Source organism: Sarcophilus harrisii, chromosome 2 (genome assembly GCF_902635505.1).
Source record: "Sarcophilus harrisii chromosome 2, mSarHar1.11, whole genome shotgun sequence".
Lineage (NCBI taxonomy): Eukaryota > Metazoa > Chordata > Mammalia > Dasyuromorphia > Dasyuridae > Sarcophilus > Sarcophilus harrisii.
In genome coordinates, this window is record NC_045427.1 from 280,495,132 (window position 1) to 280,512,249 (window position 17,118).

The 17,118-nt window shown below is 36.6% G+C and overlaps 1 protein-coding gene across 1 annotated transcript in view; it reads right to left on the reverse strand.

The window, feature by feature from the left end:
- LOC100923378 (cation channel sperm-associated protein subunit beta) overlaps window positions 1-17,118 on the reverse strand; it is a 212,392-nt gene that overhangs the window by 163,314 nt on the left and 31,960 nt on the right. Inside the window, exons 8-10 of the mRNA XM_031949291.1 lie at window positions 11,963-12,058; window positions 11,352-11,467; window positions 8,954-8,986 (exon numbers count right to left, since the gene is read on the reverse strand). Of these exons, the coding sequence (XP_031805151.1) occupies window positions 8,954-8,986; window positions 11,352-11,467; window positions 11,963-12,058 (245 nt within the window). The remainder of the gene's footprint in view (window positions 1-8,953; window positions 8,987-11,351; window positions 11,468-11,962; window positions 12,059-17,118) is intronic.

Genomic DNA, 17,118 nt, shown 5'->3' on the forward strand with positions numbered 1-17,118 from the left:
AGACTTTATTTCTCAAATATATAGTCAAATTCATAAAAATAGAAATCATTCATCAATTGATAAATGTTAAGAGGATATGAACAGACAGATTTCAGAGAAAGAATCCTAAGTTATTAATAGTTACATGAAAAGAAATTCTCTATATCACTCAGAGAAATACACATTAAAGCAACTCTGAAGTGCCTTTGCACTTGTGTCATATTAATCAAGATGAAAAAAAAAATGACATGACAAATTCTGGAGAGGATTGGGGAAAATATGTATACTCATGCATCATTGGTAGAATTATGAACTGGTTGGACTATTCTGGAAAGCAGTGTGAAAACACTGTCAAAAAAAATTTTAATTTATGTATGACTTGTGATCCTGTCATAGCACTACTAAGTCTGATGAGGTACGAGAATGAGGGTAAAAGATCCCTAACAGCAATGGGATCTCCTTGGTTGGTGGCAGGCTTTGCAAAAGAATTTGCAAACCCCAATGAATATAGGCATGAGGTTTGTGACAGAGAATGGAATTTATTCATCCGTGGGTCAAATTCAGAAAAGCAAATATCTCTTTATTAGGAATTAGCAAAGGTGGGTTAAGAAAACAGAACCTAAAACAGCTTTCTTAGCAGGGAAAATCCTGTTGGAACTTCTCTAACGATGTGTGGGCATATACAGCCCTAGATATCTTAGGGCTGCTTTGATCTTTGGCCCTGAACTGGGGGCCAACTCCAGAGAGACTGATTTGCAATTCAATTCAAAATTGAATGAGATTACTTAACTGGGAATTTAAACCACTCAATGGTGACTATGCCCCGGGCCAAGATTTCCAATTGAAAAGAGATTACTTATTTTGGGAAGGATGTGGCCCTTCTCAGAGGAGAGCTTGAGATTCCGAATCACCTTTCCCTCACAGATTAAAGGGGACACAGTTTCAGGAGTCCCCCAAAGGTTAAAGGGGACACAATTTACATCAAGTCTATCTGGAAAGAAATTAAAGAGAGAGGAAAAGGACTCATAAATACATAGATATTTAGAACAGCTCTTTTTGGGGTGACAAAAAATTGGAAATTGAGAAAGTAGGGAATGGTTAAAGCAAGTTAAGGTATCTGAATGTTTGTAGAGGGCCAGGACTGACTGAATCCATGAGTGCAAAGCAATTCAAATTTTGGTTCACCATCTTCCTAATAATTTTAAAGACATATTTGGTCAAAATCAGGATAAACTTTTTGGAGAATGCATGCAATAGAAAGAAACAAAGCATTTTAAGTGTACCTCTTAACAATGAATTAAAGACAGACTTGAGGTAAATACACTAGTATGATAATTTCTGCTGTTTACTACTCTGTTTCAACAAGTATTTTGGTATTGATAAAGCATCACAACTATTTGCAATTCCGTTGATGTTGTGTTGATAAATATCTTGATATCAATAGTTAAGGTGGATACTGAAATGTCAAAGTATGGAGTGTGCATTAACCTTGGGGGATAATGAGGTCAACTGAAGATAGCTAATGCTGTAACACTAGTCTAAAGGGATATATTTAAGACTAGTATTTCAGATTAATAAACTAAGACTTCAGAGCATATCTTCCTCCTGGCCTCGAGTATTCATTTCAGATTCACATTCTCAGTTTTCATTGGAGCTGGACTCTAACAAATGTTGGAATACTATTATGTATAAAAAATTGAAGAGGGGACCCCAAAACTCTAAAAATCCTTAAAGGAGAATATCTCCTTCAACTCTGCCTCAGTGAGGTACCCTGCCTCAAGCAACAGTTTCATCCTTGTTATCTGGGTGGGGTTGGCTCAGTCCTGAAACTCATTGAATTCAATTCAAATTCCAGCTCAAGCTGAATTCCAGATTATAGAATTCCACCCATGAGTTCCCTTCAGCTAAAGTTCCTATTATAAAAGAGCCAAACTAAAATCCTCTCTTGGCAGAGGTTCTGACATGCTAGCTATGCCATGCTTGGGATGCCAAGGGCTTCTGTCCACTGGAATATTCTTTTCCAGTGCCACCCTCTCTTTACCCTCACCTATTTCTCTAAACAGACTTCATGCCTCTCTGTCAGGATTTCTAACCTTACTTCCAATCCCCATCCATAATAAACCTCTTTTATCAGTCTAGGTTTTGGGGTCTGTAAATTCCTTTACAGAGAACCTCTGCTCCACCAGAAGGGAGTCCCCAAAACTCCCTACCCTTGCACTAAATCTCAAAGGGTTGCAGGGGAGCCAAATCTCTCCATTTGGTTCCCTGAATCCCACACCTGCCACTAGACCTTATCATTTAACTCCCTGACCACCAGAAACCCTAAACTCATTTTGGTTCCCTAAAGCTAGACCTTATCAAAATGATAAAGGGAATGGTTTCAGAAAAACCTGGGAAAACTTATTTTGGCTGATGCAAAGTAAAGTGAGCAAAACCAAGATATCAGTTTATATAGTAACAGGAATATTGAGCAGTTAGGTGGCACAATAGATAAAAATGTCAGATCTGAAGACTTCAGGAGTTTAAATTTAGCTTTTAAGACTTACTAGCTATGTGATCCTAGACAAGTCACTTAACCCTGTGTGCCTCAATTCTTCACCTCTACAATGAGCTGGAGAAGGAAATGGCAAACCACTTCACTAATTTTGCCAAGAAAACCCCAAATGAGGTGACAAAGAGTTGAACAAGACTGAAAAAAAAGACTGAATAAACATTAACATATAAAAATAACCACTTTGAAAAGACCTAATAACTCCAATCAACATAATGACCAATCACATGTTCAAAGAATTCATGATGAAATACACTATCACTTTCAAATAGAGAGACTTGACAGAATCGGAGTGCAGATCAAAGCATACTTTTTTTTTTTTTGGTACATATTTGGTTTGTATGACTACACATATTTGTAATAGCCTTTGTTTTTCTCACCTCCTAAACAGGTATGGGAAGATAGATAATTCAGAACTGAACATTAATTTTAAAAAATAAAAAAAAAGAATAAGTCACCCTCTTGTGCCACAGTTCTTTTTTTTTTGAGGGGGGGGCTTTTCTGTACAGTTCCTTTTTAATGTCCTGACTTAGTTTCCCTAATTGTCCTATTCAGTTACTCTGCCTCAGGTTATAACCATTCCCTCTTAATGTTTAATAGAATAAAGGTCTTATATTTTAGATCTTAGGCTATACTTATTCCCTCTTAATGTTTAATTGTCTTTATCCATTTTAGACATCATTAGTATATCAGGAGTCTCTCCAGTACCTCCCTCCATTATGTCATCCTAGGTGCCTGCCTCCATTATGTCATCCTCATCCGAGGTTCCTCCCCCAATTAGGTCATCTCCATCTAGGTACTTCCCCCATTATGTCATTGTTCTTGTTGCCCTGTAAAAGAATCTTGTATCTGACATTCAGGGATGGATTCTTTGAGATGATAGCCCTGGGACCAAACATGGATCCATTTGGTCCCAGTTAATCTCTCCCATTTAAATAAATTATTAAATTGTTCTCTAATTTCTATCTTGCTTAGTTTCTCCAGCATTACATTTTGGAGGCCCCAGCGAGATGTTAGAAAATGAGCAGGATTAAAGATAAGAGACTTTCAGGTCTCTGCCTTGGGCCTCAGGGTGACTGCAGATCTGAATTCTTGGCCTGGAGAGGCCGGGCCCCCCTTGGATTTTTTTCCAGAGCCTCCGGGAAAGAGAGCAGTTTCCAGCCACAACAGTCTGATGGTAGACACCCCTATTTTGGCCACAGGAGTGTAAGTCTGTCTGGGTACCTTTTGAGGTATCATGTAGTTAAGTCTTAAGACCTGTTCTGTTCTGTTCTGTTCTGTATGCTAGCATCTGGATTCCCATAATTATGAAATGCTGACGGCCACAAAAGGGTCTTCTGGACGCAGGGAACCCTACCTGGATGTCTAAGACACATCTGTGTGCCGGTTGGCACAACTCTGGACATTCCAGAATATAAATCTGGATGTCTTTTTTTAAGACACCATCTGGCTTAAAAAAAAAAGGCTGCATTTGGATTATGGGGGAGAAGACTGGAGCTAACGACTTCCCTCAGGGATATTCTTTCCAGATAGCCCCTAGTCTGTGTTAAATATTTTGACTACACAATCTATGTGTGTTCTGTCTTCTGTGTGATTTGTTTGTCTGTTTTGTTGATTTTAAGAGCTCCGTTAAATTTAAGAACAATGATCAAATTTGGGAATTGGTTATTTCAATACTGAATTCCAGCTGGAAGAAACATTTATTAGGAATTTTAGGATGATTCTAAATTTGGAAAATAATTTTACTATTGGCTTTGCATGCCAGATTTGTTCTGAATATTTTGGGCAGTTTTAAAATTGTGGGAAATAATGTTACTGTTGCCTATGCAGGCTAGATTTAGTTATCTTTAACTATAAGATCTTAAAAAAACAATAGCTTGTTAAAGAAGTTCTGTTAACTTGCCTGAAAGGGGTCATGTACCTCTAATTAGGTAACGTATGCAGCAAAAAGTATCTAACTTTTCTGAAGGCTCCAACTCTGGCCAAGTTGCAGCTTAGAAGTCCATTGGGAATAATGGCCACATGGGACCAGAGGGAAAGAAAGAAAAACTATGTTGTTTCATTAATTGAAATATGATAGGAAAAGCAGTTTTATATTATTGGTAATTTGAAGCTGTATTTTGGTTCAGAGTGTGTTACCTATGTTACAACATTGTAAGTTATGCTTTAAATCCAGCTCTGCTGGACATGGGGGTTGTATGGAATCTTCCCCCTCCCCTATCCCCCATTGCTAGACTCTGGAGTTAGCCTGGAGTGAAGGTTAGTTCACCTCCTCTCCCTTCTGCCTTTTTTGGAGGTGGAGTGGAGGGAAGAGTGGCCATGTGGAATTCTTTCCTTCCCCCCTCCCTCTAAACTGTTCCAGACCTTTTTTTTTTTTTTAATCAAGTTGTAGCCACCTAGTTTTGGCTAAAAGAGAGCAAACTGATTTGTATAAATATAAGGTTATGGTAAATATCTGTTTAGGATTTATCTGAAACTTTGGTTAATGGAATTTGTTATTGGAGGTAAAATTTCTTGAGTTTTAGTTAATATGTCACTGCACTTTTTCCTCCTGTAACTGATTTCTATAATCAGAGCAATAGTCAATAAGAAACTGTTAATGCAATTCAATTATGTCATAACTTGCTGTTTTCAATCTGGTTATCTGTAATAAGTATACCCTAAATACTTGAGCAATTAAGTATTTAGTCTGGTCATCTATCGGTTATTAGATATTGTGTCTGGATATTCAAATTTTTTTTAATGTTTATAACTAATGAGAGGCCACATCTTGTAGCAGTCCTTGTACCAGTCTATCTCAGACTGTTCTAACTTTTCTTTGTTAGATTTGTTTTTGTTTCTAGATTTGCTTCTGGGACTTAGATCAAGCTTTGATTGTCAGCATGCCACACTACACCCATCCCCCTCCCTGGATTGAGCATCTCTGCCCATCTTCAGCAGGAAGCAGTTTTTGAGAAAACCATCGCCCCTGATCCTGATGTAATTGGACTGATATGGGGGAGTGGGAAAGTGGCTGAATTGTTAGAATTTTAATTGTATTACTATGTTTAAGTCTTGGGATGGAAATTGTTAAACTTGTGTAACTATTACTGTTATGTTTGAGGGATTTTTAGTTTGTTATGTATATGATTTATATGTGGGATGGTTATTTAATAATTCCTTTCTGTGAGAAAAAAAAAGGGAGGAAGAAATAGGAAATTGGGGAAACTGGTGTATTTTCTTAGATACTTCTGCCCCCTCCCCCCCATCTTACTAGTTCAGATTTAATTGGAAGTCCTTTAAACAAATTTACTGGACTATGATTTGCTGGTTATGCTTTAACTTTGAAATTCCTTATTCTGTTGAATTGCCCTGGCAGACTCAGTTTTGGGGATTATTTTTTAGAAACAACCAGAAATCAGACACCTGTCCTGGGACTGGCAGTCTCTCTGATCTGTTTCTCCACTCCTGTTACCCCAATGTTAGAATCCTTACAAAGTGTTAACTCACTTGATAGAAACAAAGCTTAAGTTTACACCTTTGAGAATTCACACATTAGCTCACACATCAGAGTTCACAAGTCCAGGAGATTCACAAAGTTACACCTCCCACAATCCCACTCTGTCAGAGGAGGTCAACCTTTGAGTTCACACCTTTAAGAGATCATATATATATGAAGCTCTTAAGAGTCAGATAAGTCAGTCAGTGGAGGAGTCAGTGAGGAGTCAGTTTGGGAGATAGACAGAGCCAGAATTCAGTCGGGAGATTGAAAGCCAGGATTCAGAAGGAACTGGAGCTGAAGCTGAAGCTGGAAGAGACAAAGGACTGGCAACAAAAGCTCTCGGAACCAAGGAAAGCTTACCGGGTTATTTTGGAAGAGACAATAAAAGATTGGATTTTAACTCCTGGATGCATTTGAGGTGATTATTGATTTGAACTGAACCTAAGACTGCCTCCAGAAGCTCCCCAAGAAATCTGCTTCCAGAGAACAATTATATATTAGGAAAGAAGAGAATACTATACCCCAGGTCCTTAATTAGTATTTCAGCATTCTCAAAGGCCTCTAAAAGTTTGGGGTTTGCCTGCCTTTGTCTAACTGTGCATAATCTGCTCAGAAATCTGATCCTTTCGGCAGCCCTGTCTGTTCCTCTGGTCAGGGACAGGTGGGGCTACTCATCCTTTTCCCATGGAGTGGGATGCTCCTCTGAATGGGCAGCACAACAGAGCCCTGCTGCTCTGTAAGCAGAGGCCGAGTCATGCACAAATGACCATGACCTAACTCATAGTGAATTGTCCATATGCTCCCCAACTGCAAAGGATGATTGTAATGAGGAACTTTGTGTATTGCTGATTAACGCTGGCATTGCCAGGGAGAGACTTGACCTTGCCATAAGTCCTTGTATTGTTCTAGCTTTATTTTGATTTTTATTTGGACTATTTACTTCACATAGGGTTGGTCAAAATTATGGTGCTGAGACCTTCTAGAGGAAGGTAATTCAAAGATTTGAATAGTTAGAAGATAGAGAGTGTGGAATGTTGTGCCACAGTTCTCTTAATGTCCTGACCCAGTTTCCCTATGTCCTATTTAGTTACTCTGCCTCAGGTTATAGCCTTTCTCTCTTAATGTTTGATAGGATTAAGGTCTTATATCTTAGAACTTAGGCTATATTTATTCCCTCTAAATGTTTGATGGGATAAAGGTCTTTATTTATTTTAGACATCATTAGCATATCAGGAGCCTCTCCAGTACCTCCCTCCATTATGTCATCCTAGGTGCCTGCCTCCATTATGTCATCCTCATCCTAGGTTCCTCCCCCAATTAGGTTATCCCCATCCAGATACCTCCCCCATTATGTCATTGTTCTTGTTACCCTAGGGCTGGATTCTTTGAGAAGATAGTCTCAAACATGGATCCATTTGATCCCAGTAAATTTCTCCATTGAATAAATTATTAAATTGTTCTCTAATTTCTATCTTGCTCAGTTTCTCTGGCATTACACTCTTAATACCAGAAATGCCTGTGATAAAAAGCATGAACACAAAGGCTCTTGTTAGGGAAAAAAAAAAAAAAAAACTCCTAGTTTAGTGATTTCTTTCATTATTGAAAACTTCTTTCCAATCCAGTGACTCTTCCTTCTGTACAATTTTGCTCATTGCTATCTCTGCAGCTTATGATGTTATGCCACAGTTCTCTTTTGTCCTGATTCAGTCCTGCAAAACCTCCCCCTCTCTTTTTGTCAGAATATTTGATAAGGATAAAAGATCTTATATTTTAGAATATCAGAATGCCTCTCTCCATCCCAAGCTACCAGAATGTCAGATATTGTCTTATCAAGATGCCTCTCCCCATCTCCAGGGTTCCTCACCACATTAGGTCATCCCATCTCCCATGCCCTGTCAGAACTGGATTGTCAGAGTCCTGTTCCTGCTCTGAGCACCCTGAATCTGCCCCCACTTCAGTCTAACCCCCTGCATGTGTATATATGTCCGTGAGAACTCTCATTGTTTGCTGGATTCTTGGAGACAATAGTCTCATTCAGCCCTGGGACCAAACCATGGATCCATTTGGTCCCAGTAAATCTCTCCTTTTTAAATAAATTATTAAATACTCTCTAATCTCTATCTTGATCAGTTTCTCTGGCATTGCAATGATACTGCTGGCCAATCCTTTTCATGTAAATCTCTTTAATCTTTGGCCTCCAAAAGATTTCAGTTACCAGAATGTAGTTACCAGTCTAATTGTTTCTAAAGTTGAGCTTTGTCTTGTCATTTCTATGAAGAAGAACTGAAAACAACTCCCCGTTACCCATCAGATCAAGGTTAAGTATTACAATTATACATCCAAGCCCCTTATAATAAAGACACTATCTACAGAGTATTAAACCTGAATTTAAAAAGACATGAATTCTAATCATTTTGTCACAGTTCTTTCCTAGTTCTTGATTCCTAGGAAGTCAATCCATTCAGCCTCAATTTCCTCATATATAAAATGATAATAATAGCACCTGCTTCACAAAGTATTGTGAGGATCATGTGAAATAAATATACTTTGCCCACCTTAAAAGTACTATAAATGCTAGCTATTCTTACTATCATTATCATAATTATTATTATTCATCCTATTCTACTTGCCAGTTGGACTATATCCTGACTTACCTTCCTATTCCTAAACTCTTCATGTTTATTCTTATTAATTTTATCATACTATTCCCCATTGTTAGAATGCTCTTCTCCCTCCTTCCCAATGATCCAAATACTAACAATACAAGATGTCAAGATCCACCTGCTATATAAAAGTCTTCAAGTTTCCTTCAACTGATGATTCTTTTATCTTGCAGCTTAACTTTTACATTTATTAACTATTTGTAATTTTTGGTATTGATCTTTACCCATCTCCTCTACCCAGACTCCATTTTCCACACCCAAGAATTTAGAATGCCTTACCGTGTCAAAGCCACAAAAATTTATTCTTGAAAACTAAAAGAGAAAAGAGGGAAAAATGATAATATAACTGAGTATGTGAAAGGATGCAATGAAACAAAGTGGTTTAAATTGCAACTGAGATAAAAGCATGATCAACCAGTTATTTAGGTTTGTCAGATACTGAAATTGATTTCTGAGGTAGTTATATACTACAGAATTTCACTCTTCTAATTTTACCCCACAACATGAGGGTTAGCCAGGGAAATTACTGAAAACCTGCTCTACTAGGTACACCTGGAGAATCATTTTCCTTGCTGATTCTTCTTTAATTGTTCTGTTATTTTAATATTGTTGTGTTACTCTACTACTTAACTTTCTTTGCCAGTCCTCAGGGTGTGTATAGTCACCCCAGCTTCCCTACTTTTTAACTCTAAAATCACAATTTTTCTTCATTTTTCCTCCATGCTCCTTAGGAGAAATACCTGAGTAATACCATTAGAAGAATCACAGAATCTGAAAAAGGGACCTCAAAGGCAATCTAGGTTAATTAATATATGCCTCATTCCCTTATCTCAACAGCTGTAGCAACAAAAAACATTCCCAACAAATATTCATAAAGCCTCCAAATAAAGACTACTGGCAATTGGAAACTTATTGCTTTGTCTATTCCATGTTAGTGTAGTTCTGATTACCCTACTCAGGAGGAAGATTTTCCTTACATCTAACTACAATCCTCTTTTCCTTAGCTTTTTCTCATATTTCTACCCAAACAAAACCACACCAAAGATTGGAATGAAAATATTCAAAGTTCTCCTTCTCTAGGACACTGACCAAATTTAAATTTAAGTGAGAAGGTGCACTTTTTAAAAAAATTTTTTTACTAACATATTGTTTTTTACATCATCTACATGCTTTATTCTGCCTCTCTCAGAAAGTCATTCTTCCTAACATACAACAAAAAAGAGGAATAGAGAAAAATTTAGCAAATTTAGTATCAGTCATCAAGAATATGCATTTTATATGTGTATTTGTGTGTTTCTATCTATCTGTATGTGGATAGTCATAACCTCCATATCTCTATGTGGTAGGTCCTTCTCATATTTTTTTTCTTTGGGGCTAAATTTTATCATTATAATTTCACTGCAAACAACTTTGATTATTTTATTGTATTTTTGTTTTTTTTGTTTTTTTTTGTTTTTTTTTGTAGTCATTGTGTGAATGCTATTTTCCTGCTTTGGCTTCATTCACTTTAAATAAGTTCATATAAACTTTTTCATGCTTCTCTCTATTCATCATATATACCATTTCATGCAGTGCAATCACAATTTACATTCTTATGCCACAATTTGTTTAACCATCCCCAAGTCTACTTTATCTGCTTTGTTAACAGTTCTTTGCTGCTATAAGAAGTACTGCTATAAATGTTTTGTTCTTAGACTTAGACTTAGCAGTGAGTTATGAGCTCAAAGAATACAGATATTTTAATCACTCAGCATATTTCCAAGCTGCTTTCCAGAACGGCTGGATTATTCTAAGGTAGCTTTTCATCATGTCTCCAACATTGAATCTTTGTTATCTTTTCTTACCGTGTCAAATTCAGCCTCAATTTCCTCATTGAGGAATTTTCTTTCTTTTGTCACTTTTATCAGTTTTCTAGGTGTGATGTTAAATCTTAGTGTTGTTTTGATTGAACACAAACACTTTATTAAAAAAAAAAAATTAGCAGCATTATTTGTATCAGCTAAACCAACTGTATCCACAAAAATAAAAATGTCTACATACCTTCAAAGATGTTTCTCCTGGGACCTCTAATTTTGCCCAAGTTGGATTTTATTCCTTTTCTTACCCTGTTTTTGGTTTCTGGATTTTTATACCATGTATCTGCCATGGAATTTCCCTAGAAATGGAACTTCCCTTAGAATTCAGGCATCCTGACCTTGGAATGTATAATTATTTTTGTGGCCTTCTCTATCTGAAGATCCTTTTGTAAGGCTCACTCTCTTCTCTCATTGGCGAGTTCCTCTTAGGGTTTCCATTTTGTAGAGCAGCCCAACCTTTCCAGAAGCCCTTCTCTTCCAGTCCTTTTCCTGGCTAAGATTTCAAAATCATACCTTCATATTTGGTATCTCAATTTCCCCTTGCTCCCTTCCTAGGCTTTTCAATTTATTTTGTTGTGTCTCCCCAGAACATAATATAGGCTTCTTGAATGTATGGCCATTCATTTTACTTGTATTTGTATCTGTAGCACTTAGCATAGTGACTGATTACTTAGAAACTGCTTAATAAATGTACATTTCTTTCCTTTGTGCCTTGCTTCTTTCACAAAGGTCTTAAGAATCACCATGACGAATATATATCCATCATGTCTTGATGCTATAGTGATATCTATGACAGATACCTACAGAGATGAAATACATACCATTAAAGTACCATTTGGATAACGGAGATCTGTACTTATATAAAGGCCCACCGATGTAAGGAGCACTAAGTGATAATTTGTTAAGACAATTCCCACAACAGTAGATATCATGCATTCTAAAGAAAGAAAAAATAACAAGAGATCATTATGATTTGAAATCACATTCACAGGGATCAAGGTTGATGGAATTCATTTTCACATCTAGCTTTGATTTCTTTTCATGAAATAGATAAGGAAAGATAATACTTGGATAAATGTGATTTAGTTAAGTTGGCACAATGCAATCCTGGGAATCAAAATCTTAGTTCCTAAACCTAATTTGACTGATTTATCAATGAGCTTTAGGAAGCTACAATGTCCCTGGCATTTTATTTCCTATTTATTCCTTTGTGATCATAAAGAGCAATAATTAATCAAGTGTGCTCTGAAACTTCATAAACCCTTGGAATTCTATATTTAGTGATTCAAGAGTTAGTTTGAAACTTAAAAATTAACTAACTCAATCTTGTCATTTTACTAATGAAGAAACCTGAGTCTCAGGAAAGCACTTGCCTAATCAAGAGGTGGGAATAGAAGTGCTACCCCTGAAATCTTAGGTCAAAAAAATTTACCTTCATCATTGTAAGGGCAAATACCATTTTTCACATCAAACCAAACAGTGTCACTGTCCTCCCAAAATCCAGAATGAGTCAAACCTATGTAAATCCCTAAAAAATAAAATTATAAAATAAAGTATTAAATGAGGATAAACACAATTGGGGCAACTAGTGGCAAAAAAGACAGAAGTGCTGGCCCAGGAGTTAAGAGAATCTTAATTCAAATCCAGCCCAGACACTTACTAGTTATGACCCTGAGCAAGTCATTTAAAACTGTTTGTCTCAGTTTCCTCATCTGTAAAATGATCCAGAGAAGAAAATTTCAAACCACAGTAAATTTGGCCAAGAAAATCCCAAATGGGGTCACAAAGATTTGGGCATAACTAATCAACTAAATAACAGCAACCACCACCACAAGAAAAATAAATATAAATGCCCAAGATCAGGTCATTCTAAAAAGATTATAAGCAAATTATGGCCAGTAGGCAAAACTTTCATGGGGCTACCACATACTGCTCTTTATCTTTATCACATTCTTCACAAACCAGAAAAATACATTATTTTAATTGGTCAGATATATTGCAAGTCCTCTGAAAGAAATTGGATTTGGGGTTTAGTTAATACTTAATGAAAAAAGAAGCTTACATTGCTATAGTATTTTTTTCTTTATAAAGCATTTTCTTCCCTGTGATACTCATAATCAAGGAACCTATAAAGGTATGACCAATCCATTTTTAATTGAAGTAGTTCAAATAAAAAACCATTGCAACACAGAAATTCTACTTATTTTCAGGCTAAACATTAACTATTAGAAAGAAATTATATAATGACATCTAAAAGGTAACCAAACCATGAAAATAATCATCTAAGTGGCATAACTCCTCTTATAAAGAAAATATCAAACTACCAATACCTATAAACATAGACGCAGATATAAAAAAACAAACTTGTTTTGCAAGACTTGATACAGAATGTATGACACTGTTTGACATATATACTTAGTATCATTATTTATGAAAGATAAATTAAATATATTATAGATATACATATATGTAGAGTGTGCGTACACACACACACACACACATATATATTTGTATGTTTATTTGCACACTTCCCCCATTAACTGTGAGCTCCTTCAAGGCAGATTCTGTCTTTTGCCTTTTTTTTTTTTTTTTAGTATCTCTAGCACTTAGCATGGTACCTGGCATGTGGTAGATTAACAGGAGTTTATTGTCTGATAAGATAAATAAAGGAACAAAGAGGCAAAGAATAGACTCAAACTGGTTGTGATAATATCTTCTCAACAGCATGGATCAAAGTAGTTATTTGTTTTAATTTCTACCAGAAATTGAACCATACCAATCAAGAACTATTTCACAGCTGTTAATTTAGGAAAAATGTCCGAAGATAAGAATGCACTTTGATTTCTTCTCTTTTTTCTGAATGTAAAACAAATGGTGTAAGGTTCAAGGGCAATAAGACTGGGGTTGTCTGATTTATTCTCTATATAGGATCTTTTACATTTATTTCAGTTCAATCCCTAAATTGTTTATTAAGTACATACTATGTTCAAGGTGCTGGACATACTAGAATGTTTCATTGGCTCTATAATCCTGTCAATATGAGTATATCATCCATCAGTTCAGATGGTGACCCAATGAATCAACAAGTATTCGTTAATTATCACTATCTGTCAGGCATTGTTCTAAGACTACAAGCAAATAGTCAAATAGTCCCTATGTTTAAGGAGTTTATATTCCAATGGGGGAAACAGTATATATGTATGTATGAGTATACAGAAGATACATATAAAATTGATTCAAGATAAATAGGGAAGGCAAATGCTAGTAGCAGAAAGGATTGGGAAATGCTTCCTAAAATAGGGATGTTTGATCTGAGTCTTGAAGAAAGCCAAAGAGTCTTCAAACCAAAAGTACAGAAGGAGTGAATGGATCCCAGGAAGGGAGGCCAGTTATCATAAAGAAATGTCAAGGGGTATGAGATCACATATCCTGGGTAGGAAACAGCAATACAGTTTTGCTAAATTAAGAGTATGTAAAGTTATATATAAGAAGCCTGGGAAAATAGGAAAGAGTCTGGTTATGAAGAGCTTCAAATTCCAAACAGGGGAACCTTTATTTGTTCCCAGAGGTAATAGGGAAGCTGGAACTAATTAGGTGACATGATCAGAATTTCACTTAAGAAAATCACTTCAACAGCTATGTAAGAGACATATTTCAGTGAGACGTGTTCAGATGGCGGGGGTACCAAATAGAAAGCTATTGAATAACCCTGGAAAGAGGAGAAGGAAGTCTAAAGGATGTCTTTCCTAGGTGTCAGATAACTTCTCTTTATTCACATAGAAGAAAATTTCATGTTGCCTCTAGTGCTCATAGCCTTCTAATTGGTCTTGTTTCTTCCCACTCCAGTACACCTTTTACACAACTATTACTAAAGTAATATCCATAAATATGTTTGATCATATCAGACCCTACACACTCACCCAGCATGAAGGGTCAAATATAGTCTTCTTAACTGCATATTTCATATATATTGGATTATTTGATGTCTAAGGGAGAGGGCTAGAGAGAAGGGGGGTGATTTGGAACACAAGGTTTCGCTAGAGTGAATGTTGAAAACTATGCATATATTCTGAAAATAAAAAGCTTAAAAATATAATCTTCTTATTTGTATTTAAAAACCTTCACAACCTTGTCCTTTTCCTGCTTTTGCAATCTTCTTTCATACTCTCCTCCAAGCACTCTAAGGTCTGGTAATGTTGACTTACTTGCTAGTCTATACATGTTCATATCTCTGTGATTTGTTGTTATTTTGCATTGGTTATGCCCCATGTTTGGAATGATCTCCCTCAACCTCCTTGGAATTCAAGACTCAGTTCAAATAATAAACTGCTAGAAATTTTCACTTCTAGCCAGAGTTGCTGGCTAGTTGCCAGAGAGAAAAATGCATAGATATCTACATACATAAATAAAAATGCATAGGTAGAAATAGACATTTGGCAACTGGTTAAAATTTTCAAGGCATTCAGGCTTAGGCAAGGTTTTCCATTCTAGGGTGTCAATTTTCCTTGTCATCCCTTTGGTCTTTAACTTTTCCAATCTGCTTCAATTACCACAGGTACTCCTCCAGTCCCTGTGACCAGAGTATTTTGTTTGTTGTTTTTTCCTCTGAGGATTTACCTAGATTCATTAAAGAATTGGTATCCTCTTCAGGATCCTCCTGAACATCCTATACATCTCTAAAACTAGCATATTTCCTCCTGGTCAGAGTCCTCCCTGACTTGCTCATAAAAAAACATGGTGAGTCAAGCTCTTCTCAATATAGTGAACAGAGCCTATTCTGCTTTGAGTATAGTGGTCTAGACTAGGCCCCTTCTTCATAGGTCTCCAGGGTTCTACTTGCAGTGCTCCATTTTTCACAAGGCTCTGGACTTATAGATTTAAGGCATTATGTTCTTTCCAATTGCTGTTAGGCTCAGTGGTTATTCCTGTACTGGCCAGCACAGGCTTTAGTGACCACTTGGGCTGGAATTTACCTATAACCTTTTTCCTGAAGCTTCACTGGGCCAATGAGACCCAATGGACCAATCAGAAATATTCTGAGGCTGATCTCTCTGCTAGGTTAGAACTGGATTGGTACCCTATTGGGATTGGACCAGCCTCAGGACTGTTTTGGAGCTGTACTGGACAAACCTGAATATCCTGAGGCTACTTACTCTCTCTCTCTCTGGAACTAAATGTAGAAGGCTTTGGAATTTGGATCCTCCCAGCATACCATCTACAACCATAGGATTTGGGAAAGCTGTCTTGGCTAGGCTTGGGTGTTCTGGAGATCAGAAATGGAATACTGAAACTATTCAGATCATTTCAAGGGATTATTCCAAAAACTCTGCAGAACCTTAGATTAGCCCTCTGTGGATTCCTGGCCAGGATAAAATTGTGAAAGAATTCTTTCTATGATAGAGTAGACATTATCACTTTGACCAGATGGAGAGTTTTAGAGAAGTATCTGGCATTCTCTGTGTTCTAGTTTGCAACCATAATTAATCTGGGCCTGCTTTGATTTGCTTAACTAATTCAAATTAATTATAATCAAGAAAATAGGAAAGATCCTGCATTTTCTCAATTATTTATGTACCTGTAAAAGAGGTGGTCTTTACAGATTCTTCAGAAGAGCATGTGAAAAATCCATCCTGCGAGGGGGCAGGGTGATAAAGAGAGGGTATACTGAAGGAGAGGATAATCAAGAGCAAAACACTTTTGAGGAGGACTAGGGTCAAAGGAGAGAGAGAGAGAATAGAATAAATGGGGAGTACAGTTAGCAATAGTAATTGGGGAAAGAATTTTGAAGAGGGATTCTCTGACAAAGACATCACTTCTCAAATATATAGGGAACTGAGTCAAATTTATAAAACAAAAAAATAGGAGCCATTTCCCAACTGATGATCAAAAGATATGAACTATACCCAAAGGGTTATAAAATCATGCCTATTCTTTGACTTAAGAATACCATTATTAGACATGAAAAAGGACCTATATATACAAAAATATTTATAGCATCTCTCTTCAGAGGGCAAAGAATTAGAAAATGAGGGGATGCCCATCAAGGAGAGAATTGCTGGATAAATTGTAGTATGTGATTATGAAGGAATACTATTATTCCGTAAGAAATAATGAGCAGGATTCTCTCAGAAAAATCTGAAAAGTCTTCCATGAATCCAATCAAAGTGAAATTTACTATGTACAAAGTAATAGCAATGTTGTGAAGTGATCAGCTGTGAATGACTTTGCTATTCTCAACAACACATTGATCCACAACTCTGAAAGACTTAGGATGAAAAGTGCTATCTATACCCAGAGAAGGAACTGATTGTATCTCAATACAGATTGAAGCATACTCCTTTTTTTAACTTTACTTTTCTTGAAGGTTTTTGTTGTTGTTGTTGTTGTTGTTGTTGTTGTTGTTGTTGTTGTTGTTGTTGTTGTTGTTTTGAGGGGGGAGAAAATCTGTTTTATTTCACAACATGACTTCTATGGAAATGTTTTGCATCATTTCACATGGCACATGTGCCTTCTTAAAAGAGTAAGAGTCAGGGTCAGCTAGGTGGAGCAGTGGATAGAGCACCAGCCCTGAAGTCAGGAGGACCTGAG